A 23,542-nucleotide genomic window follows, 5' to 3' on the forward strand; every position below is an offset into this window, starting at 1 on the left:
AGATGTAAACAATTTGACAGTTACTCCACCTTGTGGAATGTCAAAGCAATTGGTTACTGGAAACCAGCTTGTTTCCTGTGTTCCTTTCTGTCAACCTATAAACATGAAAAATGACATATTTGATATATAAGTGTCTTTACATAATTATGGGTATTATGGGAGAAAATGTATTTCAACTCACATGAGGAATATTCCATAGATATACCAAGTATCAAGTACCATTCCATAGGTATACAAGTAAGTAAGTATGCTTTCTACAAAGACATGCATTACCAGATACATATATATATATATATATATATATATATATATATATATATATATATATACATATATATAGCCCAGACATCAGCCCACTGATACACCATTGATTAATACTCTCTAACTCATAATATATTTCAACAGTTACACAGACAGTTATTTTTTCGTGTCACATGTTGTACAGACTCGGATAAAATTCACAAGAGTTTAAAATTCAGAAAGCATGTAACAGGGGGAAAATCTTCAGGGAAAAAATGTTTTTTGTTTTTTTTTTTTTTAGGTCAGAATAAGCATGTACTTACTGTATCATCAATGTTTGCCTTTGAAATCTTTCTTGTAAGATCACAGATTTATTGTTTTGTACCGCAGGTAGTGGAACTTGTGAAGCAGTTCCAGTCAGATGTTGCTAATATGCTTCTCACCTTAACGGCCACAAACTGAAAATATTAACCAAAATTACAGTCTCCACCTTTGAAAATAAAAGTATGATAACCACAGGATATATGTACCATACACACCAGGAGCAAAATGGGAAGTTCTGGCAACTTTTTCTGCGAGGGAAGGTCTTTTGGAAATAATCCAACATAAATGTGGAAGCACGTAGCATTACACCATCCGCTAGGTATCTTAAGCTTCGTTCCGCACCTGTTCGTACCGTCATATTTATTTGCCACCAACATGACACGTATAACTGCACCTCTGTATCACTAGATGCCGCTCTAGACTCACAAACATAAGTGGATGGTTTCATTCCAGTACAACAGACACATTCTATTCTGGAATAAATGTAAACATAATCTAAATAATTTAGTATTTAAGAAAATATTTCTTACGGACATATACCATATTTTAATGTATTGTTCATTTCTCGAATTGCCTTTAATGTTGGTTGATCGGTTTTTGATTGTTATTGTTTGATCAGCAACGACAACAATGACATCAGGCCTAACTTTATATACTTTATATACAATAAAGCTCATAATTAAATGTTTTGACAACTTTTTGAAAATGTTGGAGAAATTAGTTTGTTTGTTTTTTTCATTCATTGCAAGAAAAACGATTACATTCAAATGAAATACACACCCAAACTGGAGGATTAGCACAAATTGCCCTTCGTCCTGAGGGAGGAGCACAAGTATGTCCCTCCATACAGAAGTTAACTACCTGCAATATTCTTAAGAACAATGAGTGACAAGACAGCTCTTCACTCGTAACTTTAATATTTGTGAATCTGACCTAAGATATTTTCTGATACAAATCTACAATTTTATACACTATACGATATAGTATAATGTGTACTATATAGTAACAATAATACTTTATTACTGCGTTACATTAGTTCTACTTACTACTTGGATATTGAACAAGTAGACGTTTTATTTACTTATTTTCACTGAATTGCTTTAATTGTTTTTATTATTGTTGTTAGTTGCAGTAATAGTTTGGTTTTCCTCCATTGGTTTTTAATGTTTTGACAATATGCATGTATCTCAAATCTCAACTTGAGTTAGGCTTAGCTGAGGTGACTCGGGGATGCAGCCTAATTGTCCTGCAAAATCCTTTTGGTCCGTAAAAATGCAGTGCAAGAAGAAAGGGAATTTTGTGTCAGGTTCCACACCTTCTTCTACACGTCACTGGAGTCACTAAAGAGGCGATTTTCACCTACACGCAATCGGGGGCGCTGGTGATACGGAATTCACTGAGAACTTGCGCCTTTTTCCTAGAACGTTGCTTTTCTCCGCGCAAACACAATGAACTTTCTGCCCATTGGTGTAAACTCACTGAATGATACATATGCACCAGTCATAGATGAGTGCGCCTTGTCACCAAGGAGAAACGAATCGTCCAGCTGAGCTGTCTTGAAATAATTTCTGACGGCGTCGGCAATGATCAGGAGAGACGCACAAGGAAGCAACTGCTATCGAGAAAACCGAACATGTCCACGGATCGGAAACGGTCAAAGCTGTATTTGTTCTCATTACTTATTTCATAGTTCCAAGTAATTTTCCGCGTTCACGGAAAACGCATAAATATTGTTATTTAGCCTATGATTATGATTTCAGGCAAGACCTTCTGAAAACTTGTTCGCGTACCTATGCAATACACCAAACAACGCCGACTAGCTCACCTGTATTGATTTGTGTTTTGCTAGAGAAAGTGTATACAAAACTTCAAGGTAGCCTGCTGCGTCCCAGTTTACGATTTTGCAACCAATGGGATTAAAATGAGGAAATCTTGAAACAAGGTAAGTTTGCGAACCTTGGGACTTACCTACTCATGTTTTTTTCTCTAGTTTGCTAGAGTAGTTAATTAGGAAAAGACAGACATCGTTTTTGTTTTGAGTAAATGAGCGCGAATAGACATAGTACAATATTGTATAATGATGTGTATATTTCATTGACAGAGTGCCTTTTTGGTATCTTAAGAAGTTATTTGCTTGTCGGCTACTACAGGTGACAAACGAAACCGACACGTCTAAAATCGGCTGTGTATGTCAGCATTACAGAGCAATATATTGCCGTTAGAGACTGAAAGTGGTTTTCAATACGCTACAAAAGCGACAATAACTTGTGTTTCTCTCTTTTAAATCCTTGTTTATATAAGTTCCTTGATCTTAACATCTTAGATATTTGCATCAATGTTCAGTGTACATTGCACGCAGTATTAATGCAGATTTGGCCTGGCTAATCCACATTAGAATGACATGTTTCCTCTTCAATAAAGGATAGATTTTATCGGTGATTGGCACGTTGAACATGACTACATTTGGACTGCGATTAATTTCTGTAGGGTATAGGTTTTACTGAGCGAAAGGCGTAGCCTACGTAAGCCTGAGAGGAACTAATATTTATCAATAGGGGCTTTTGCAGCGCTGACTTTTCCAAAAGTGTTTTCTGGACACGTGGAACAATCTCCTGGAATTGTATTGGAACAATACAAATTAGTTTATTACTTTCGGCTCAATTGAGACTTGACTCATCTTATTGATGTTATTCTTCAGAATTCGACAACCTAGTGCTCTGTGGTAAAATCGTCTGTTTTATGAAGGCTCTCACCGTAGGCAGAGATTCAAATCAACATTTGCTCTGAACTTCGACTAACACATACATGCAAGTGGTACCTGTGTCAGTGGAAGCACAATTCTCTTCATTAAGTTTGCTGATCCCTGAACTCGCCAAACAATATTTGTGAGTAATAAAAACATGTGCCTTTATTTGTGAGTCAAAGGGAATCTCTGGGCCTTACTCTCCAAACTAGTTGATTTGACACAGACAGTAAACATGTAGAAAAACCTCCCAGGAGTGACAGCAGACTCTGAGACAAGGGAATGTTTCAGGACCAAACTGGATGGAGTGATATATACATTTAGATTATGGGCAAATAATAAGATAAAATTATCTGAATGGCTTATTTTTCTGCTCTGTGTGTGTGTGTGTGTCTGTGTGTGTGTGTGTCTGTGTGTGTGCATGTGTGTGTGTGTCCTGCATGCTTTACAGAGGAATTATGGGGGAGTTCTTCTTTTCAGTTGTTTAATTTTTGTTGCAAATTGTTTGTTGTACTTCAGTAAAGCCTCCTTCATACAGTAGCAGAACTGTTCGCTCATTTCCCTAATGACTCATGTTGCATATCAATCAAAGTGCTGGCACTTTTCTTGGGGATTTTGACTGTGTCATATGCTTCAGAAATCACCAAAACAAAAGTGTTTTTTGCTGCACCACTCTAAAATGATACATCAGAGATCCATGTTTATAATTAGTATGATTTTAGCACTTCTTACATGTTTACCAAATTTAAAATCATCATATTTAGAGATGTCATTTGAGTCCATAAAATGGGGTGAGTAATTCTGTTCTCAGAGAATGACTCAAAAGTGATAACAGATTGTGTCCTCATGAATGCCAAAACAACTGTCCTCTCCGGCATGTGCTATCAGTGACTTATTGACCAGAATCAATGGTCATGTTTTGCTGTGCAGAGCAAAGATTCGATTGGTAACAGCAAGTCAGGTGATTGACAGTACAAGGTAGCTTCAGCCATGATGGATTTCATGAAGCCTCTCTCTTCCATCACTACCCTTTATGTCTGTATATGTTGAGGAAGCCCTTAAAGCGCTGAGTGGCATGACTGTGTGTGTCATTAGAAGAAAAACCAGAATCTGTTTGAACTGAAGGATGGTAGTAAGACCCTGCCGCTTTGCCTCACGGAATTCCACAGGCCTCCGCAGTGAAATCGCTCCATCTCGGCATTGCTCTCATTCTGCGATTTGTGAACAGGCAGAGGCCTGTCACTCAGCGCGGGGCCTGTCTCTAAGGAGGAGAGCACACTGTCAACTGCGTAACGTCTGGACTGTGGAATTCTGGGTTGGGCGTGGTGGGAAGCCTCTTCTCTTTATGCGCAGGCGGTGCTTTCTGCTTTCTCCTCACCGACAAAGTTGCTTTTCACCTTCCTGTATGCACAGCTCGGCTTAAAAAGAAAGCTTGTTACTGTGTAATAAGAGACGCCTGTCAGTCATTGTGTCAGTTACTCTTACTGACGTTCGCAATGACAGAAAACTACCATTCACATACCAAGAACTACACAACGTTATCAACAAAAAAACTTTAAATGGAAACCGTAAATGGCCGTTTTGACAGTGATGGACTTAACAGTGGTACCTTGGTTACTTTATAATCAGAAATTAGAATTTAAAAGTCATACAACAATAAAAAAATAAGTAGAAGAAGCAGTGCTCTTAATGCAAAGGTTGCTGGTTTGATTTCCAGGTGGGGCACAGGTCTTGTACCACTGGGCAAGGTGCTTAACTCATATTGCCTCAGTAAACATCCAGCTGCCTATATGGATGAAATGTAAACTATGTAAGTCACTCTGGACAAGAAAATCTGTATTAATTATTCTGAAGGAACATGCTTAAATGTAGATAAAAGAGAAATAACTGGATTGCATAACAGTTGAATGAGCCATCTGCAAGACCTCAGCTGAATGATTTGTTGAATGGTATCACTATTAGGTTCTCCAAGATCAAGCAATTATCTTTCAATTAGTAATTACAGCCTCTACTGCCTTTTACAGTCACTACAACTAATTGAACTTGTCACTAGGATATTGGTTTGAATAACTTATTTGAGCTGTTAGGTACACAATATGAGCGAAACTCAATATGAGTACTTGGAACCACTTTGAAGTCTTTCATGCGTGGGCCTTCAGATTATAACCTAACCTATTGCTTCCTGATGTATGACTTAGGTGTGAAAAAAAGTGTGAAAAATTAGCTTTTTTCTCACAAAGGTGGTTTATATTGCTTTCATGTCGGTGTAGCGCTGCTTCTTAGAGATCTTGTTTGGATTACACACTTAACTACAGCTCCCGATATTCTTAACCACCGCTCAGAACCACGTCATGCCTGTGAGTGGTCTGGTCACCCATGGCAGGTGGCTAGTTATGTGTAAATAAAGGACCATCAAAGCCAAAATACAGAGGAATCATTGCCGGATTATACTTTGTGCTTGCTGCTTTTCATATGTGGGGGCCAGGGCAATGCTGCCAGTTGCAAATGCATGCTGATTGGAGTATTTACATAACATTTGCGTTGAAACTTCATGTTTATCTGATAGCAGCCCAGCAAAAGGCTTGGTCTGACTGAGTCTAAAACTGGCCTGAGTTTGGATTGAAATCACTACAGGAGGCTTAGGTTCACCACCCCCCCCCCCAATCACAGTCTTTGTTACTTCACTTCTCATGCACAATGGTCGCTGACCTTTGATTGGTCGGGACACCCCGTGTGACACTTCTGGGCCAGTTATATATGAATATGTGTTGTACATGGAAAGAAAAGCAGCATGCACATTCTCTTTAAGAACAGGCCCCCGCAGTGGCTTGAGACTGAACCTTTCTCTTAAAGGAGGGAATCCTGCTGGCCTCTCCTGCTCCTGTGTGTGTGTGTATGCACAAGATCATCCTCCATGCTGTTCATTCACCTCTGGTCTGGACTCTTTCTGTAATGCAGATCAACTTGGTTTTACTCTACGAAGAACATGAGTCTAACCTGTTGCTCCTCCATCCTCCTTCAGCTTGTCAGACAGAGTGACCTTCCAGTTGTATGTGCCTCTCCGTTGCTTTACCTCTGGCCAGAGTATTATGGGGACAGGACACCCTCCCGATCTGTAGCAGAAGATATAGACCGCCCTCACTCATTGGGAAAAATCATGGAACACCGCGCTGTACCAGTAATGTAGACTTGTGTGCAAAGCAGATTTATCCCCAGCACAAAACAACCACACTTTCAAGTAAAACTGCCACAAGCAAGGGGATTAACATGCACAAGAATGTAGCAATACTATAAACAAGTGTAACATGTATGTTAAAGGCAGCGTGGGCTGGCTTGGCCCTGTGAAACCCAGGAACAGAGAGTGAAGCTGGGAGCAGGGAGGGCTGCATGGTGTTTGAAACTATGAATTGCAAATCCATGAATATTATGGGCCTCTTGTGGATCTGTAGTAGATCAACTCTTAATTGTCAGTATATTTGTTGTTTTTTCAGAAGGATGTCTCGCTATATTTGAACTGGCATTAGGAGTGGGCACCAGTGCCCGAGATCTCCAAACAGAACAAGCACTCGAGCAATAAAAACCAGGCTGGATTATACAAGCGAAAGATGGGTAATGTTGTACTGTCCATTTACACAAACCGTCATGCTTGGTGAAGGATTATATGTGGAACTGGGGTAGATAGTGACACATTTAGTAAGAGGAAGCATCATGAAAATTTCATCTGCAGTGACAGAGTGGGTGGGTTGGGTCATTTTGAAAGCTCTGTGGTGTGAGACCATGGCGGAGCTTTCAGCTGCCGAGCCGTTAGAGCACCGAATTCCCTCCGCTATTAAAGAGAAACCTCACGCGGAAATATTTCTGATAATGCAGCAGAAAAGGCTAATAGTGAGCAAGGCTTGCAATGCAGGGCTGGCACACCACAAAACCCACCCTGCTCTGTGTGTCATCACATGCAGTTTAAACCGTGCAGATAAACTGTCACACACAGAAGTGCACAGAGAAAAGCACCATGTCTCTCGTGACATTGGCTGGCATTGGTTGATGCAGCCCTGTGTAGCAGAGCTTAATTTCTTAGGTTGTGTGAGTCCGGCGTTAAGCCACAAGGGTGAGTGAGGAACGAGTGAGGTTGTGTGTCCTGTCCCAGTTTAGTTAACCTGAGGTGTTGCTAAAGAATATCCCTCGGTAGTAGAGACGGCCTCTCTGCCAAGTGGTGATTGGACAAGACAGTTTGGCCAGCAGCTGTTTATTTTCCTTGCTCTGGGGTCAAAAAAAACAGGAAGCGAAACCGTGGCTAGTGACAGGCTAAAATCACCAGTATAAAACTGTCACTGAGGAGAGTCGAAAGTGCTGCCCAGCCTTCCACATTTTAATACCATTAATACCATTTCGCATTCAAGATGCACCAGGCAGCATCTCATTCTGTTTTCGATTAGAGCTCATTAAAGATTAATGTAAATGATTCTGTGTACTGGAGCTTTCAAAATGTTTTACTGTAAACAGTAGAACACTCAAGATGCTGATCTGTATTTCACACATTTAAGGTTGTTTTAAGCACCGGCTCTTTGTTTGTGCAAAGTCCAATGCTAGAAGTTATGGTAGTAACAGTAATAATAATAGTTATTATCTTTATCATAATAATAATATACTACTAATAAAAATACTACTACTAGTAATAATTATCATCATCATCACAATATAATAAAAATCATAATCATGATCACAATTATGTCTCCTATTTAAGTGTGTCTCTCTGAAATCCCCCTCTCTCCACCCAGGTGCCCAATGGTGAGTCCCGAGGCTGCGCGGCATGCGGAGGGTCACCTGACCGAGTGACACGAAATGAGCGAAATGAACGGCGGCTCGGCCGGGGCGGCCGACCGGACCTACGTTCTGCAGATCTACCCCAGGCTCCTCCAGCAGACGGCGCCCAGCTGCACGCTGGTTGTCTCCAAGGACGCCACGGCGGTCCGGGTCATCCAGCAGGCCAGGGCCACGCTGGGCCTGGACGGGTCCAGGCTGTATGAGCTGGTGGAGGTGAGGGAGCCCGGGGGCCAGGAGTGGGTGCTGGAGGAAGGAGATTTCCCCGTGCAGAGGACCCTGCTGTGGCCTCCGAGGGCCCAGAGCCAGCACCTGAAGAGCGAGGGATACTACTTCCATCTGCAGCAGCGAGCGGTGGACGGCCCGGTCCTGCAGACCGCTGGCAAGAAGGAGACGGCCCAGCCGCAGCTGGCCGCCCGAGGCTTCATCTCGCCCCAGCAGCAGGATTTCGACGACCTGTGCCACCTCCCCGTCCTGACCGAGGCCGGCATCCTGGACAACCTGCGTGCTCGCTTCCACCGCAGCAAGATCTACACCTACGCCGGCAACATCCTGGTGGCCGTCAACCCCTTCAAGTTCCTGCCCATCTACAACCCCAAGGACGTGAGGATGTACGACAAGCACAAGCTGGGCCAGTTGCCCCCGCACATCTTCGCTGTGGCCGACGTGGCCTACTACACCATGCTGCACCGGCGCGCCAACCAGTGCATGGTGATCTCCGGGGAGAGCGGCTCGGGGAAGACGCAGAGCACCAACTTCCTGATCCACTGCCTGACGGCGCTCAGCCACAAGGGCTACGCTTGCGGGGTGGAGAGAACCATCCTGGGGGCGGGGCCTGTGCTGGAGGTAAGGGGCTGGCTGACGGTCGTGAGCACCATGTCGTCACGATACATCACCGCATTTCATGTTTGCGATGACGCAAAATGTGTTACACACACACACACACACACACACACACCCCTGTCCTGTGACATCCAGGGCTCACTTACACAGCAGCTGCAGACTTTGTTCTTGTTCTTTTGTTGTTATTGTTGTTGGCGTTGTATACCAGCATCTGCTAGATGACAATAATGTAATACCAGAAGCACAGCGTTTCTGGCCGTTAAACCAACAGAATTTGAATGGCCCTGACCTTCACATCACTTCTGGATTCGTTTCACCTGTGGGCTAAGGGCTCCTCTTATCATAACGAAATAAACAGCACGTTATGAAGTTGCTATTATCATAAGCGGTAGTATCAGCAGCAGCAGCAGTAATAACTGGGGGAACATTAATAGCACAAGAAGTAGTGTAAGTATGATGATGATGATGATGATGGTTATTATTATTATTATTGTTATTATTGTTATTATTATTATTATTATCATTATGCCCTTGTCCAGAGCTGGTTACAGGGTGACAGGGCAGCACACAGTTATCAAATACACATAACTACCAAAAGCCAGTGCTGAGCCATCATATCCATAGAAAATCAAAAACTCTCCAGATAAGTCACTTACAATATGCCTTCAGAACTCATTAAAACGCATTAATCAAGCTAGCTTACGACATTGTAGCAAACTATATTGTCAAAAGCTTTAAATCTGTGTCACGGAAAGCAAGGCAAGGAAAAGCAGCCTAAGGGACTGGTGTTATGAATGCTTTTGACATTTATTATTTATTGTTGTAGTGGGCCATTTTCTCCAGTTTCCCTGGGGAATTGTCAAATTTCCACTGTCATCTCATCTGAAAGTACAGGGTGGAAGAAGAGTGAGATCCTTTTACACAGCTGTGATGGAAAAAGGGCTGTAAAAGAAGTTTTTTTTACGTAAAAAGAAGAAATGAAAAAAGAAGTGGGAAGTGCCACTTCATAAAGCCTCACATGAAAACCTTTTAGTACGAGTTTGTGTCAAAATGCGATTCAACATTGAAAGCACAGTTAATTATTTTTTTACCCCAAACATCATCCTCAGGAAACATGAGCATACATAGATAGTTGCTCAGTGAAGCTTTATTTATGCAGAGAATGTGTGGATGTTTTTTTAACCTGTGAGAGAGAGCAAAATGGGAAGAAAACCTTCAAGTACCATTAAGTGGTGGCGTATTATATATAATACATATCGTCTCCTAGCAAAAGTTAGTTAACACAGAGCATGGAAACTCACTCTGTAATGTTAGTCATATTAGTGTGAAAGGGTCCACTTGTGAAGGGACTAATTATAACAGACATGGTTCTGACAACAGCCTTAAATTCAGCACATCAGCTATCTGCTCAGCAGCCAGTGAAACAACATAGTGGGGTGATGCAGATTTTAGTGAGTTATAAACCTGGCTTTTGGGGACCATTGACATGGTCGGTTCTTGTGTTTCGTCTGGGGGTAAGCCTTGTGTGCTTGTTGACATTTCTACTGGGGGGAGCTGCAATACATTTCAATCCTGAGTCAGGATGTGACAAATGACAATGGTGCAGGGAACCGGGGATCATTCTTCAAAGAGGAGAGTGACTACAGCAGGTGCAGGCAACCCTTACCACGTGAGCATACACAACTTAAAAACATGAACATGCCTGTGCATAAATGCAGCCTGAAAGGCTGGCTCACTGAAGCATTATGCACTGAATCCTTCTCTGAAGCTTGACGCTGTAGTTGGTCTACTTTTCTTCATTATTAGACTGTGTGTCAGCCAGAGTGGCACAGTGTTTAATAAGCTGTGTGTTTGGATTCAGTGATCTAGTGACTGTGATATATGGTGTGTGTGTGTGTGTGTGTGTGTGTGTGTGTACTCGGCTTCACTTAGTTTCTAGGCTGTTTAGTCAGGTTGCACAAGTTAACTTGTGGCCGGGCTTGAATAGTGTTTTGCTCACACTCACTGGTCTGGGGATGTTGTTAGCCTGGCCTAACACTGTTGCTCATTCAGCTTGAATGGATGCACTTCTGTGCTTTTGTGCTGGAAGTCGCTCTGGATGAGAGCACCTGCTAAACGCATACAATGTAATATAATGAAGCTGTACTTTTCATCACACAGTTGGATGTTTGATTTTTTCGGTGGGGAACTGTTGTTGTACCCTTGAGCAAAAGTGCTGTGCTGAAATGATAAATGTTGAAAGCAGAGCCCTTCATGTCCTCAAGAGAGAAAAGGCCTGTAAACCCAAAACTTTTATGATGCGGTGTACAAATCCCAGTGTAAATGACACTCTTTAGCTAAAAAATATATTTAATTCAAGTTGTGTTCAGTTTAAATCATGGGCAGCCAGGTGCCAGCAAGTTGTAGCTGTCTGCAGATTCTCTCCAGCTGTCTCTTAAAAAAGTCCGTTCCTGTAGATGAACCCTCAGAATAAACTTGGAGGTTATCAAAATTTAAATCTGCCGCCTTTTCTATGGCTTTCATTCAGTTGGTGGTGCTCTGTCATGATAAATAGGAAGAATTCATTTTTTACTTAGTGAATCCAAAAAAACCTAAATTTAGCGACTTCTATGCATAAACTTCATTTGTACTATGCAGAGATGCCAATAAAAATGACTGTGTTGTCCAAACTGCCCACACTTTAATATCATTAGTTCTGTCAGCACGACTCCCGATATGATGCTAAATGCTTGCTTAGGACAGCTGGGTCTCATGTGACACTCACTCGTAATGCAACACAGAGGAAGCCACTCACCCCGCTGATTTTATCTGATGTCTTACTCAGTGGTTCTTCACTCGATAACTTGTGGTCATGTTCGAGCAGCGTGATCACTGTTTTACCTGATTAATCTGGACTGACAGCGTCCTTGGAGAGCTGAATATTCACACCATTTTTTTTAAAGTTCCTTTTTAAAGGGTCAGGTGACAAACTCTTGAGGAGGCTGTGTCGGTGATGTGCTTGCTGAGAGTTACCCTCTTTCCTTCATTTCATTCTTAATATTCAAGTTCAGTCATTGCCAAGCGTAAGTGAATATGACCAAGAGGGACTCTCAGTTGTACACTTACAAAGTGAGGTGGTTGTCAGTGTGTAACTGCACTATAACTTCACCGTAGAATGTTGACGCCAACAGACAGAAAGGTGTGATCACCACAAAAGGAGTTCTTTGGATGTGCACAATCACTATAAACTCCCCGACAAATCATGTTAAATTATTCATCTGCTCACAGGTGCTCTTTTCCAGGACACCCCACAGTGTAGGCTATATTTGAAATTCTAATTTATTATCTGTTTATACAGCTGGTTGTTTTCAGCAAGCAGGTGGAGTTAAGTATCTTGAGGGTGTGGCCACATTTCCCCACCTGGAAAGTGAACCTGCAACCTTCTGGTTCCGAGCCTAGTTTCCTGGCTGACACACCTCACTGTGCTTCCTACAGCCAGCCACTGGCCTGCCCCCTCTTTTCTCTGTTTAGCAACCACCATTTTTATGGTTATTATTTCTTTGGCTGAGGTATGCCCTATGGTATGCCCAGGCTGAGGTATGCCCTATGGTATGCCCCGTATGCCCTATGGTATGCCCCATGGCTGAGCTATGCCTCTATGGTATGCCCATAAACTGCGTTGATGTCAACATGGAGGACTTAGTCAAATGAGGTTTTCAGTCGCGTTTTATTGTAATGCGTTTGCTTATCAGACCCTCTCATCCAGATTGACTAACATAGCTTACAAACTGGCAACTTAACCATTTATACATGTGGATGTTTTTCTGGTGCAGTTCGGGTTAAGCACCTTGCCCAGGGTGCAACAGCAGTGCCTCACCTGGGAACTGAGCCGCCGACCTTGGCACTATACCACCCCGCTGCCGGTTTTGTCGCGCTTTCTCACCTGTTCCAACCCCCCACTGCACTCCGCACACGGGAAAGCAGAGGCCTCTGCTACTTTCCTACAGCACCCTCTATTCTCTAACCAACAGGTTAGGCAGGTTTCCCAGAATTCCCCCCACAGCCCTTTTCCCTCGTTTGCCCATTTTTGCTCGCTTTGGCCCCTCCTCCAACTTCAGCTCCGAAAAGGCAGGAGCATGTGGAGCAGGAGGGGAAGCTATGCTTTTATCAGGGTCTGGATGACCTGTTTTACAGCCCTGATCCCTGCCGTAGTTTATTGGTGGATGGAGGTGTTGGCGGGGGTGGGCTCCCTTAAAGGGACAGAGCTCTCTGGTGTTGGAAGAGGGCTGAGAGAGACTACACTGAGCACTGAGGCTGGTCCTCTGCGATGAGTCAGACAGGCGGTTTGAAGATAAGGTTCTACATTGGCACCGTACCAACAGATGGTTCAGTGGGTCAAATGTCTAACATGTAAGAAGATTGCCCTAAACTTTTCCTTGTTCGCACTATACAGTCTATAGAATATAATTCCCCCAAAATTAACATGTACATTTTGTATTTTACATTATTGTTATGCATAGATTGATGTAGGTTTTTTTGGATTATATTGTGTAGCATTGTAATTGTTACATTCTATGTTGTATATTTTTAAGTCAATGGGTCACCTGTAGGATCTTTATCTTTAAATACAGTAGTTATTATTTGGATAAAATGTGTACAGTGTGTACAGTCTCAGACTCTTAATAAGTCTCAGGTAGCCAATCTTTGCAGGTTGGCTGGTGATTGTAATTCACTGTGGCTCAAACATGGTATCTTTATTTTTATCCAGCCATGAAGATTAAAATTTCTGCTTGTAAACGTTACATTATGTTACATTCATTTAGCAGACGCTCTTATCCGGTGTGACGTACAGCACGAGAGACCAGAAGCACATCCATTCAAGTCGAATGAGCAACAGTGTCAGACCAGGCTAACAACATCCCCAGACCAGTGGGTGTGAGCATAACACTATTCAAGCCCGACCACAAGTTAACTTGTGCAACCTGACTAGACAGCCTACGAGCAAAGCGAAGCCGAGTACACACACTACCATGTATCACAGTCACTAGGTCACATAACCGCTATGCCACTCTGACTGACATGCAGTCTAATAACTAAAAGAAAGTGGACCAACTACAGCATCAAGCGTCAGCAGAAGGATTCAGTGCATAATGCTTCAAGGAGCACATTTTGTGCTTAGCAGCTCTCCTTATGCTAGGAGACTTGCATAGCTTGCTTATCACATTATCCATTTATGCAGAAGCCATATTATCGAGTCACCATTTATAAAGAAGCAGTTCATCTTAAGCACACGACAGTGCTGCAGGACAATTGACTCACTGTCTTTGAGTCACAAGTCCATCTCATTAACTGCTGCTTCCGAGTGCCGACTGTCCCTCAGGCCTTCAGTCGGCCCTTCATTTCCCAGGAGAGGCAATGAACATGTACCTGTCTTATGCTGAATTTACTGTGTCACTCCTGTCACCATTTTTTTCTAAAATTTTTTTCCCCTGCCTATTGCCTCACAGTCTCCAGTCAGGCACCCTGCTTGTCAAAAGTCCTTTGGAATCCTGGGTAGTTTTACTGTGTGCTACGTCGATGTTCTAAAGACTTTATTCCTGTTGGGCATCGACTTTGGTACAGACAGACACCTGACGATACTACCATTGTGAGTGAATGTAAACCATAAACTTCATCCAGAGTCTATTTTTAATTGGCAGAAGTCTACTTCTCTCTCCTGTGTGTTTTCCACCAAATATTTGTGCGTTTTTTTTTTTTGCATTCATCATTGAGACAGGAGGGCGGTTTGAAGATAAGTATTGTCATGTTACATTGAGCATGGTCATTTTTATATATATATTCAGTAATCAGAATACCAGTGTTCACAAAGTTCATATTAAGTTGAAAGAATCCTTGGTATTTTTATAGCACCACTTTCTAAGCATAGGTCTAGGTTCGTTTCTCATCTCATGTGGGCCAACTGGAAACACCACAGAAAGCGTTGGTGTTGCATCAAGCATCATTCATCTGCTGACGAAGCCATTTTTCTCTGATGTAAAAACCACTGTTACGTATTCATTAGTCACTGGTAAAAACTCCTACACCATTACACTTGTTGCTGTTACAGTCCTACACTAGCGTACCACGGTGGCAGTTGAATAGCATGGACACTGTGTGACCCCTGAGGAATTATCATCAGTAAGTAATTACAGCCTTGAATGAGGTTGTGTTCAAAAATCTGTTTCGGAGAGGCCAGTAATGACACCTGTGTTGCATCTTCCCAGCAGTATCAGAAAAGGAAGCAGCAGCCCGCATTCTTTGTGTATTTTTATTTACGCATAGCAGTGCGTTTGTTCGCCTCTTTGAAGGCCTTGTGAAACAGGTACTGGACTGGTGGGGGCGGGGAGGAATCGATAAGGATCCTGTTGGTGGGTTGCTGTGAAACTCGATCCATCCTCTGTGACAAAAATATGCAGGGTGTTGGCTGCCTTGGAAAAGGAGAGACAGAGCACAAGCAGGAACGCGTCGAGACAGACTCTGCCAGGTCATGTGACCAACCCACTGTACACCTCATCTCTCTCTCTCTCTCTCTCTCTCTCTCTCTCTCTCTCTCTCTCTCTCTCTCTCTCAAACACACACGCGCACACACGCCACACATTCATACACCCACACGTGACCATAATTAGAAACAATTTGCATGCTGTTCATGTTTCCAAAGGAATGTGAGTAAGTTGTGAGCAAGTGAGGAATTTCATGCAGAGGGCACCACAGTCAGAGACCTGGAGCAGAGCGGAGTGGCAGAGATAGGAAGAGTATGTTCACGGCTGTTCCTTGTGTAGGAAGTAGGCAGTGTGGGCCTGTTGAGACAGGAACTGGTCGCACCCAAGGGTCCTGCCACCAGCTGCCTCCCTTTCATGTGGACCCTCAACAATCAGCACAGTGATCTCACCATCTCACAGCAGGAGTTCCAGTTAGGTCTGTAACCTAAGCTGACCCAAAGGCAGTGGAATCTAAGTCCTCGAGTTAGTGCATGCGTGTACGTGTGCATGTGCACGTGCACATTGTGTGTGTGTGTGTGTGTGTGTGTGTGTTTATATTATACCTGTTATGTAAACTCCAAATGGTTGATTAAAATTTGCCCTGATGTGACTTATTCTTAGACCAACACCCCACTCAGTGCAGCTGTAAGCATCAGTATTTGAGTAATTTAGTGCTTTTGGGGATTTCCGTAAGCTTCCTTAGAGCCGCTCATCTGACGTGATTACGCAAGACAGACTTCCAGAGATATCAGGAACCGCCATAAAGGGGAGCTCAGAAACAAGAACAACGTAAACTGACAAAAGGCATATTCAAGGAATATAAGGAAGCCAACCACTGTAACGTTATCAATCCTTCGTCCCCACTCCCAGTCCCACCCAGTGACTGCCGCAATCATGCACCATGTGAGGTGCTGTCAGTTAGCACTGGCTCTTATTCAGACCTGTGCCAGCTTCTGTGCCCACTGGTCTCTTTATCACCCAGTGGGTTGGCTGGGCATCATGACCCTGGCACTGACCTCACAAATACACATTGGTGTGAATAATTGCCTCCAATACTGAACTGTAAAAATGTAAAAAACGTTTTAAAAAGCGATGGTGGAGATGATGCGTGTTCTGCACTCGCTGTTTACTGGAACTGTGATCAGTGTGGGCAGCGGGCAAATCTGTGATGTCACGCAGTCCCCTTATGACTGTGACTGACGTGTGGAGAAGTGTTTGCGGCCTGAAGGTTTGAGCTGTTGTCAGTTGGGATGCTGGGATCTGATTCTGTATTTCAAACCATAGCTGATCACAACTCTGATCCAATAGGACTGCAGTATTCACTGGTGGCTCACCTAATCAGTGTCTTGATTGAACTCATTTGGCTGGGAGTATGTGTGGTTTAAAGTGAACTGCAGTACTGCTGGACTGTGGCCTTCCAGTGTTGGAGCTGTGCAGCCCTCATACAAAAGCAGATCTTGTGTTTCTTTTCAATTTGACTGTAGTGAGCAGCTGAGCTATGTACAGGAGCCATTTAGAACAGAGAAGTTTCCATGACTGTATCTAACAACCAGCCCCCAAACAATGTTCACTGGTGCATGTTTTGAAACGTTTGAGTCTGTTCACCGGTAATCGCGATTAAATACCAATAACTATCTCTTCTGCTTTCTGCCAACAGGCATTTGGCAACGCAAAGACGGCTCACAACGACAACTCCAGCCGCTTTGGCAAGTTCATCCAGGTCAATTACCTGGAAAGCGGAGTGGTCAGGGGGTGAGTCACCTGCGCTCTGTCGCCCACGCTGTCACACTGTCGCTGAGTCCTGTGGTCACGTGGTCATACGGTCACATGGTCACATTATCATGGGCTCACAGGATCACATGATCAGGCTGTCACCAGAAGGCGCCGCTTGTGGTGGCCGTGTAATATCTAAACACGTCAGTACAAACGGGAAGCCGAAATCCAGAAGTCTTATTGTGGCTAATTTCACTGCGCTCTGTCACTATTTTTGACACTCATATTTACTTCTGGTATACTTTTACTGGAGGCGTATGTCTTTTTTTAGATGCCTGACACTTTTTCTGTTGTGTAACCCCTCCTCTAAATAATGTACGCTCCTTTTTTAGATACAGTGCACTTCTTTTGGAAATGTTGCAGAACCCCTTTTGTAATGCTGTCATTGCCTATCAGGATCATTGTAGATAGCTGTGTAAAGGGTAGGGAGAGTGAGAAAGAGTAATCTCAACACCATTTCCTATCATCCTCCTACTAAGTCATGCCTGTTTAATTGGGGCGGTAAACCCCATCTCCAGTGCCCCAGAAACGTTGTGAGCTACTAACTGGTTGCATGTGCATACTTGAGCTTTTGAAGAGCAGCACTGCCCTATGTCAGTTTTTAATATGCTAAGCAATGGTGCTAATGGCAGTGTAGCATTAGTGGTAAGGAGCAGGACTCTAACTGAGAGGTTGCTGGGTCAATTCCCTGTTGGGCCACCGCTGCTGTACCCTTGGGCAAGGTACTTAACCAAGAATTGCTTCAGTAAATATCCAGCTGTATAAATATGTAAAATTGTAAAAATCACTCTGGATAAGAGCATCTGCTAAATGCCAATAATGTAATGTGACGAAAAAACAGATTACAGTAATAATTGAAATAGTTGAATAATTGAATGTCGTTTTTGTCTACAAGTGGTAAGCCAGACACAGTTTGTGTTTTTTCAAAGGTATGTTGCTGTGTGGTGCGTCATGTCTGTCACTGTTTGCACGCGTGTGTCTCTGCGCGTGTGAGAGTATGTGCTTTTTTGTGTGTGTGTGTGTGTGTATTTGTGCACTCTGACTATTCTGGTTATCTGTGAATAGATAGACGGTTTCTCAAGCGCAGCCTCAGATAACATGCACGTTTGAATGCATTCCTGGCAGCTGTTTATTAGATAAAACCCACAAAGGGCCTATTTCTACGCCAAGGACAGTGTGCTGCACAAGAACTAATGACTGAAAAAACACCACATACTTGGACAACGGTGCAGGCCTATTATGAGCTGTTAGCCAGAGAATAAAATGAGAGGCATTTCAGAAACTTAAAGTAAGATTTTAGCTTTATTCTGTGTGTTTTGGAAGCTGCATAGTGTGAAAACAGAGTCATAATGAACCCTCTCACACCACAGTTTCTCTTATCTTGTTTATCTTATCTTTTAAGATGTATATTTGTGTCAGTCTTGAAAATCTATTTTTAGTTCACTGGAAATGTCAATAAGTGTTTGTAAATCAACTTCAGCAAAAAAGCTTCGTTGCACACCAAGTGCATACCGAGGCAGTTGCCCTTACAAAGCCGTTTCGTGTCTGTCCAACTAAACCCTTTCCCTGGGTTTCATGTTTGCCTGGATTCTGTGTCCCGCTAACTGAGTTTCCGCTCTCTCCCCTGGCTGCCATGTTGAAATTATCCCTCCCTCCAGACTTCATTTGTACTGAGTATCTTGAGATAGATGGGTCATCTTTTTTTCCCTCCCTCTCAGGGCTGTGGTTGAAAAGTACCTCCTGGAAAAGTGTCGCCTGGTGTCCAGAGAACAGAATGAAAGGTAAGGAGAGACAGGGTAGAGGGGCTGGCAGAGCCTATACCCCATCAGTACCCATGGATGCCTATGCCCTTATCAGGCAGAGTATCCAAGAGAGAGGCAGTGTGGTGTAGTGGTTGCGTAGCTGGGCTTGTAGCATAATTATGCATGGTACTTAACTTGAATTGCCTCAGGGAATATCCAGCTGTATGAATGGATTGTTGTGTAACGTTCACTGTGTAGGTCGCTCTGGATGCGGGCATCTGGTAAGCAAATATACAACAATGTACAACAAGTCCCACTGTGATTGGCCAGTTGGCTGCCCAGGAAGCCCTCGTGGTTTTTTTTTTTTTTTTTTAACCTTTGACCCAGAGTTCTGTTGTAATGCCCTCCCTCATGTGACATGAGTCACTGTTCATGGCCTCATGGAGCCGTGTCACTTCAGCTCTGGTGGGTTTCCAGTTGTACATTGCCCTTTGTGTGTTTTTACAACAGCATGTGCTTGGCCTGGTACAGTGACAAAGCTGCTTAAACTGAAAGCAGAAGGCGTGTCGGAACAGCCGACACAGTATATGGAGCAAAATGCAGCCACAGTGCTGGGCTGGGCAGACTGACTAGCAGTGCAAGAGTTTGGGCAGCACCTCTGCTCTTCCCCCCCAGGAACTACCACGTGTTCTACTACCTGCTGGTTGGGGCGACAGAGGAGGAGAGGCGGGAGTTCAAGCTTCTGCAGCCCGAAGATTACCTCTACCTCAAGCAGGTAGCCACACCTGGTTCTGTCCTCGATGACACCAGTCTTTTTACATGATCGATACTCAGCATTAGTTGAGAGCTTTCATAGCTCAGTCTTTTTCACCAAGCAGGTAACAGATATGACAGGGGGCGGAAAGGAAAATGGCTGTTCAGCAGGATATTCATTGACGCATGGTGCAAACAGTTTCCGATCTAATGATGAGTGAGATAAAAGTAGGTCCTCTCATTTCCTCCCTGTAAAAGCCCCAAAGAAGACCTTGTGCCTGTTTCGTTGTTAGTTGGCCTAAATACACAGTAAAGAAGTGCAGTTTTGCGAACAAGTGACAAGACAGGGTCCAACAAAAGTCCCTTTTGATTCACAGCTAAAACCAGAGCACCCTTGCCAAATTAACCCAGTACATCAAGCCGATTAAGTCGATTGACTCAAAGAGAAATCAAATGGCTGCCTCACTCTTTATCCCTCCCTCCCTCTGTTTTTCCTCATAGCAGAACCTCCAGGTTGAAGATGAAGCGGATCTCCGCCATGAGTTTAAGAGGCTGCAGCAGGCCATGGAGATGGTCGGCTTCCTTCCAGCCACCAAAAAACAGTGAGTGATCTTCTCTCAGGTCTGAGAGGGCGGCCATCGGACCCTGATATGGCCGAGAGTGGCAGTCGCGCGCAGGGTTGCTCTTACACGGTGTGTTTCAGACTGTCATTTATAAATATCCTCCACATCTTGCTTTTTTTCCTCCTGAAGCAGAAGAGAAAGAGAGAATGAGAGAGGCAGAAAGAAGGAGGGAAGGAAACCTCTCTTCCCTTTAGTACAGAGAGAAAGTGGGATGGAGAGAGTGAGAAAGATAGAGAGGGAGCCAGGGAAAAGGAGATTTCCCTGGCGGCAGTGTAGCATAGTGGTTAAGGAGCAGGACTCGTACCCGAAAGGTTGCCGGTTCAATCCCTGCTGGGACACTGCTGCTGTACCCTTGGGCAAGGTACTTAACCCACAGTTGCTTCAGTAAATATCCAGCTGTATAAATGGATAACATTGTAAAGAACTGTAACCTATGTAAGTCGCTTTGGATAAAAGTGTCTGCCAAATGAATAAATGTAAAATGTAAATGTAAATAAAAAATAAAAAAATAAGAAAAATATGTAACTGGTCATGAACCTGGGACAACATTTTATCATCATCAGTTGTAATCAGCTTTCCTCATTTCGGTGTCTGAGTATCTTACTGCATTTGTGCACAGTAGTGTTCTTAGCCGACTGTCAGTTGGTCGGAAACAGGGCAGGAAACTCTGCTGATGTACTGAGGCACCCCCTACATTGAGCAAACACTGCGTGTCTGTGTTTCTCCCTTGTAGTTGATTTCTTTCCAGAGAGTTTTCCTCGCTCTGTTGGGGGTGGGACAGTACTCACGTTAAATTATTACTATCGAAGAATTCTCACCCACCCGCTTCACACAAGCAACAGGCTTCGACTTGCCACACTCTACAAGAAACTCGGAGAGGAAAAAATGTGCAAAGAATTTGAGTGTTCGCCCACCTGCTTGGAGCCGCCTTGTGTGCGTGTGTCAGCAGAACAGCTGCCCTGGAAATGGTGTCTGTCTTGCACAGCGGATGTCATTTAAATGAAATAAGTTTTACTTGAAGAGCTGAAGTTATCATGCGTCATTAAAGAGGAAAGAGATTTAACCTGAAACTGTCTGATGTAATTTCTTCATTGCCCCAACCCCAGGGCATAGGTTGAAACTCGTGTGTGCGGTGTATAGTGTGTAATTCCAGTATTGTTTTTTCCAGGATTTTCTCTATGTTGTCTGCCATCCTGTATCTGGGCAATGTGACGTACCACCGCAAGTCAGACGATGGAGAGGACTTGCTGGACGTGGGGCCGCCGGAAGTCCTCACTACTCTGTCTGACCTGCTCCAGGTAACCTGCTTCCTCAGGTCTGTGCCCCACATCCACACCCCACATTTACTCTGCACCCATCAGACCACCTTCAGGTACCATTTCCTGTCGCATCCACAGTTGTCCCTCCACCCTTGTGACCTGCCCCAACCTTAATGGAATGACAAGTGGCTTTCTGGAAGTGCATGTTCACTGTCACCACTGTCACTCTATCACACAGTAATGACGTTCCCCTGAAGAATCCAAGGACTGTGCTGATTGGTTGGGTTGGGTATGGATTTCAGAAAAAGCATTTAAGGAATCAAGGCCCTTCTGTTCAGGCTGGTTGTACATGTTTATTTTGTTCCTTGGCAGACATATCCACAGCGCTTTACATGGTAAAGGCACAAAATTGCATATAAAACAATGAACCGCAGTACATACAGAAAGGGACAGGCCACACATGACCGTGTGTCAATCCCTCACATTCTGCTGTACTAACCAGTGCCATTGATTCATCCGCTGTGCTTGAAATGGGGGGGGGGGGGGGGGGGTCACATGATTATTGTGAGAACACTTTGTGTCATTAGGGATCTTCATTTAATTTCGAGCTGCTCGTGGCTCAGTCACAGCTCTGACCTCTGAACTCAGGTTTCCAATTCTCTATCAATAAGTATCAGTTGAATTATGTAGCTTAAGTGCCGAGCTGTAAGTACGAGGGTACAGACACTGTGGCCATCCAGGACCAGGGTTAAGTATTCCTACAAACACTATAACGCTACATGGACAGGGCTGAGTACTCCTATAGACAGTGTGTTCCTCCAGGACCAGGGTTGAGTACTCCTATAGACAGTGTGGTCCTCCCGGACCAGGGTTGAGTACTCCTATAGACAGTGTGGTCCTCCCGGACCAGGGTTGAGTACTCCTATAGACAGTGTGGTCCTCCCAGACCAGGGTTGAGTACTCCTATAGACAGTGTGGTCCTCCCGGACCAGGGTTGAGTACTCCTATAGACAGTGTGGTCCTCCCGGACCAGGGTTGAGTACTCCTATTGACAGTGTGGTCCTCCCAGACCAGGGTTGAGTAAATGGGTGCGTTTGCAGTTAGTGATGCTTTGCCTGTGAGCTGCGTACTGAACTAGTGTGTGTTGGTTTCCTGTAGGTTGAAGAGGAGCTGCTGGTGGAAGCACTGACCAAGAGGAGGACAGTGACAAGGAATGACACGCTCATTTTGCCCTACAGCCACAGTGAGGTACGTAACCCTCAAACAAATCAAAACTGCCCCCATCATCATCATTATTATTAATGTAGCAGGTTTATGTTGTGAGATGTGGAAAGTAATGGTTGGGGAGCTCTGCTTTTAACCAGATACTCAGCCAGTGGTTTAATTGGTTAATTATGTTCTGTATTTGTGGATCAGACACAACATCCAGGATGACTAATTACCTTTTAATTTACACGTTGTCCGCTTATACAGCCAAATATTTACTAAAGCTATCCATGTGCTGTGCCCAGTCTGGGATTTGATCTTTCACACTTCTGATCACTCTTCCCCAAACCACTACCTAACACTTCTGCCCAATTCTTTCATCAGAACCCCTGTGTTTCAGTGGAAAATTTGTGCTTCCCAGCTAACAATGTCATCAGCTCCATGGAACTGTGATATGATTCATGTTCAAAGTGTGTTTGAAGTGCTCATTGTTGGCTCACCTTTTCTGCTGCCCCAAGGCCATCACAGCCCGCGATTCCATGGCCAAGTCCCTGTACGGCGCCCTGTTTGATTGGATTGTTCTGCGCATAAATCACTCTCTGCTCAACAAGAAGGACATGGAAGAGTCTGTGCCGGTGAGTGTGGGGTCAGATCCCACCACGCAGGGCGAGACCATCGTCTTTAGATCGATGAGTGATGTGACCTGTCCTTTCCACTCCGT

The 23,542-nt window shown here is 43.9% G+C and overlaps 1 protein-coding gene across 4 annotated transcripts in view; it reads left to right on the top strand.

Annotated features, from left to right (window-relative positions):
• The first annotated feature begins 2,149 nt into the window (after positions 1–2,149).
• LOC118795336 (unconventional myosin-IXb-like) overlaps positions 2,150–23,542 on the top strand; it is a 41,477-nt gene continuing 20,084 nt past the window's right edge. For 2 of the 4 annotated variants that reach the window (XM_036553753.1, XM_036553756.1), the window contains exons 1-9: positions 2,150–2,506; positions 8,083–8,971; positions 17,123–17,217; positions 18,957–19,019; positions 19,656–19,755; positions 20,235–20,335; positions 21,525–21,654; positions 22,774–22,863; positions 23,340–23,456. In XM_036553753.1, coding sequence (XP_036409646.1) covers positions 8,147–8,971; positions 17,123–17,217; positions 18,957–19,019; positions 19,656–19,755; positions 20,235–20,335; positions 21,525–21,654; positions 22,774–22,863; positions 23,340–23,456 — 1,521 coding nt within the window. In that variant the 5' untranslated portion in view covers positions 2,150–2,506; positions 8,083–8,146. Of the gene's footprint in view, positions 2,507–6,798; positions 6,917–8,082; positions 8,972–17,122; positions 17,218–18,956; positions 19,020–19,655; positions 19,756–20,234; positions 20,336–21,524; positions 21,655–22,773; positions 22,864–23,339; positions 23,457–23,542 lie in introns of all 4 variants that reach the window. The other 2 variants (XM_036553754.1, XM_036553755.1) reach the window with 2 other exon arrangements.

The sequence above is a fragment of the Megalops cyprinoides genome, chromosome 20 (assembly GCF_013368585.1).
Source record: "Megalops cyprinoides isolate fMegCyp1 chromosome 20, fMegCyp1.pri, whole genome shotgun sequence".
NCBI classification, from domain to species: Eukaryota; Metazoa; Chordata; class Actinopteri; order Elopiformes; family Megalopidae; genus Megalops; species Megalops cyprinoides.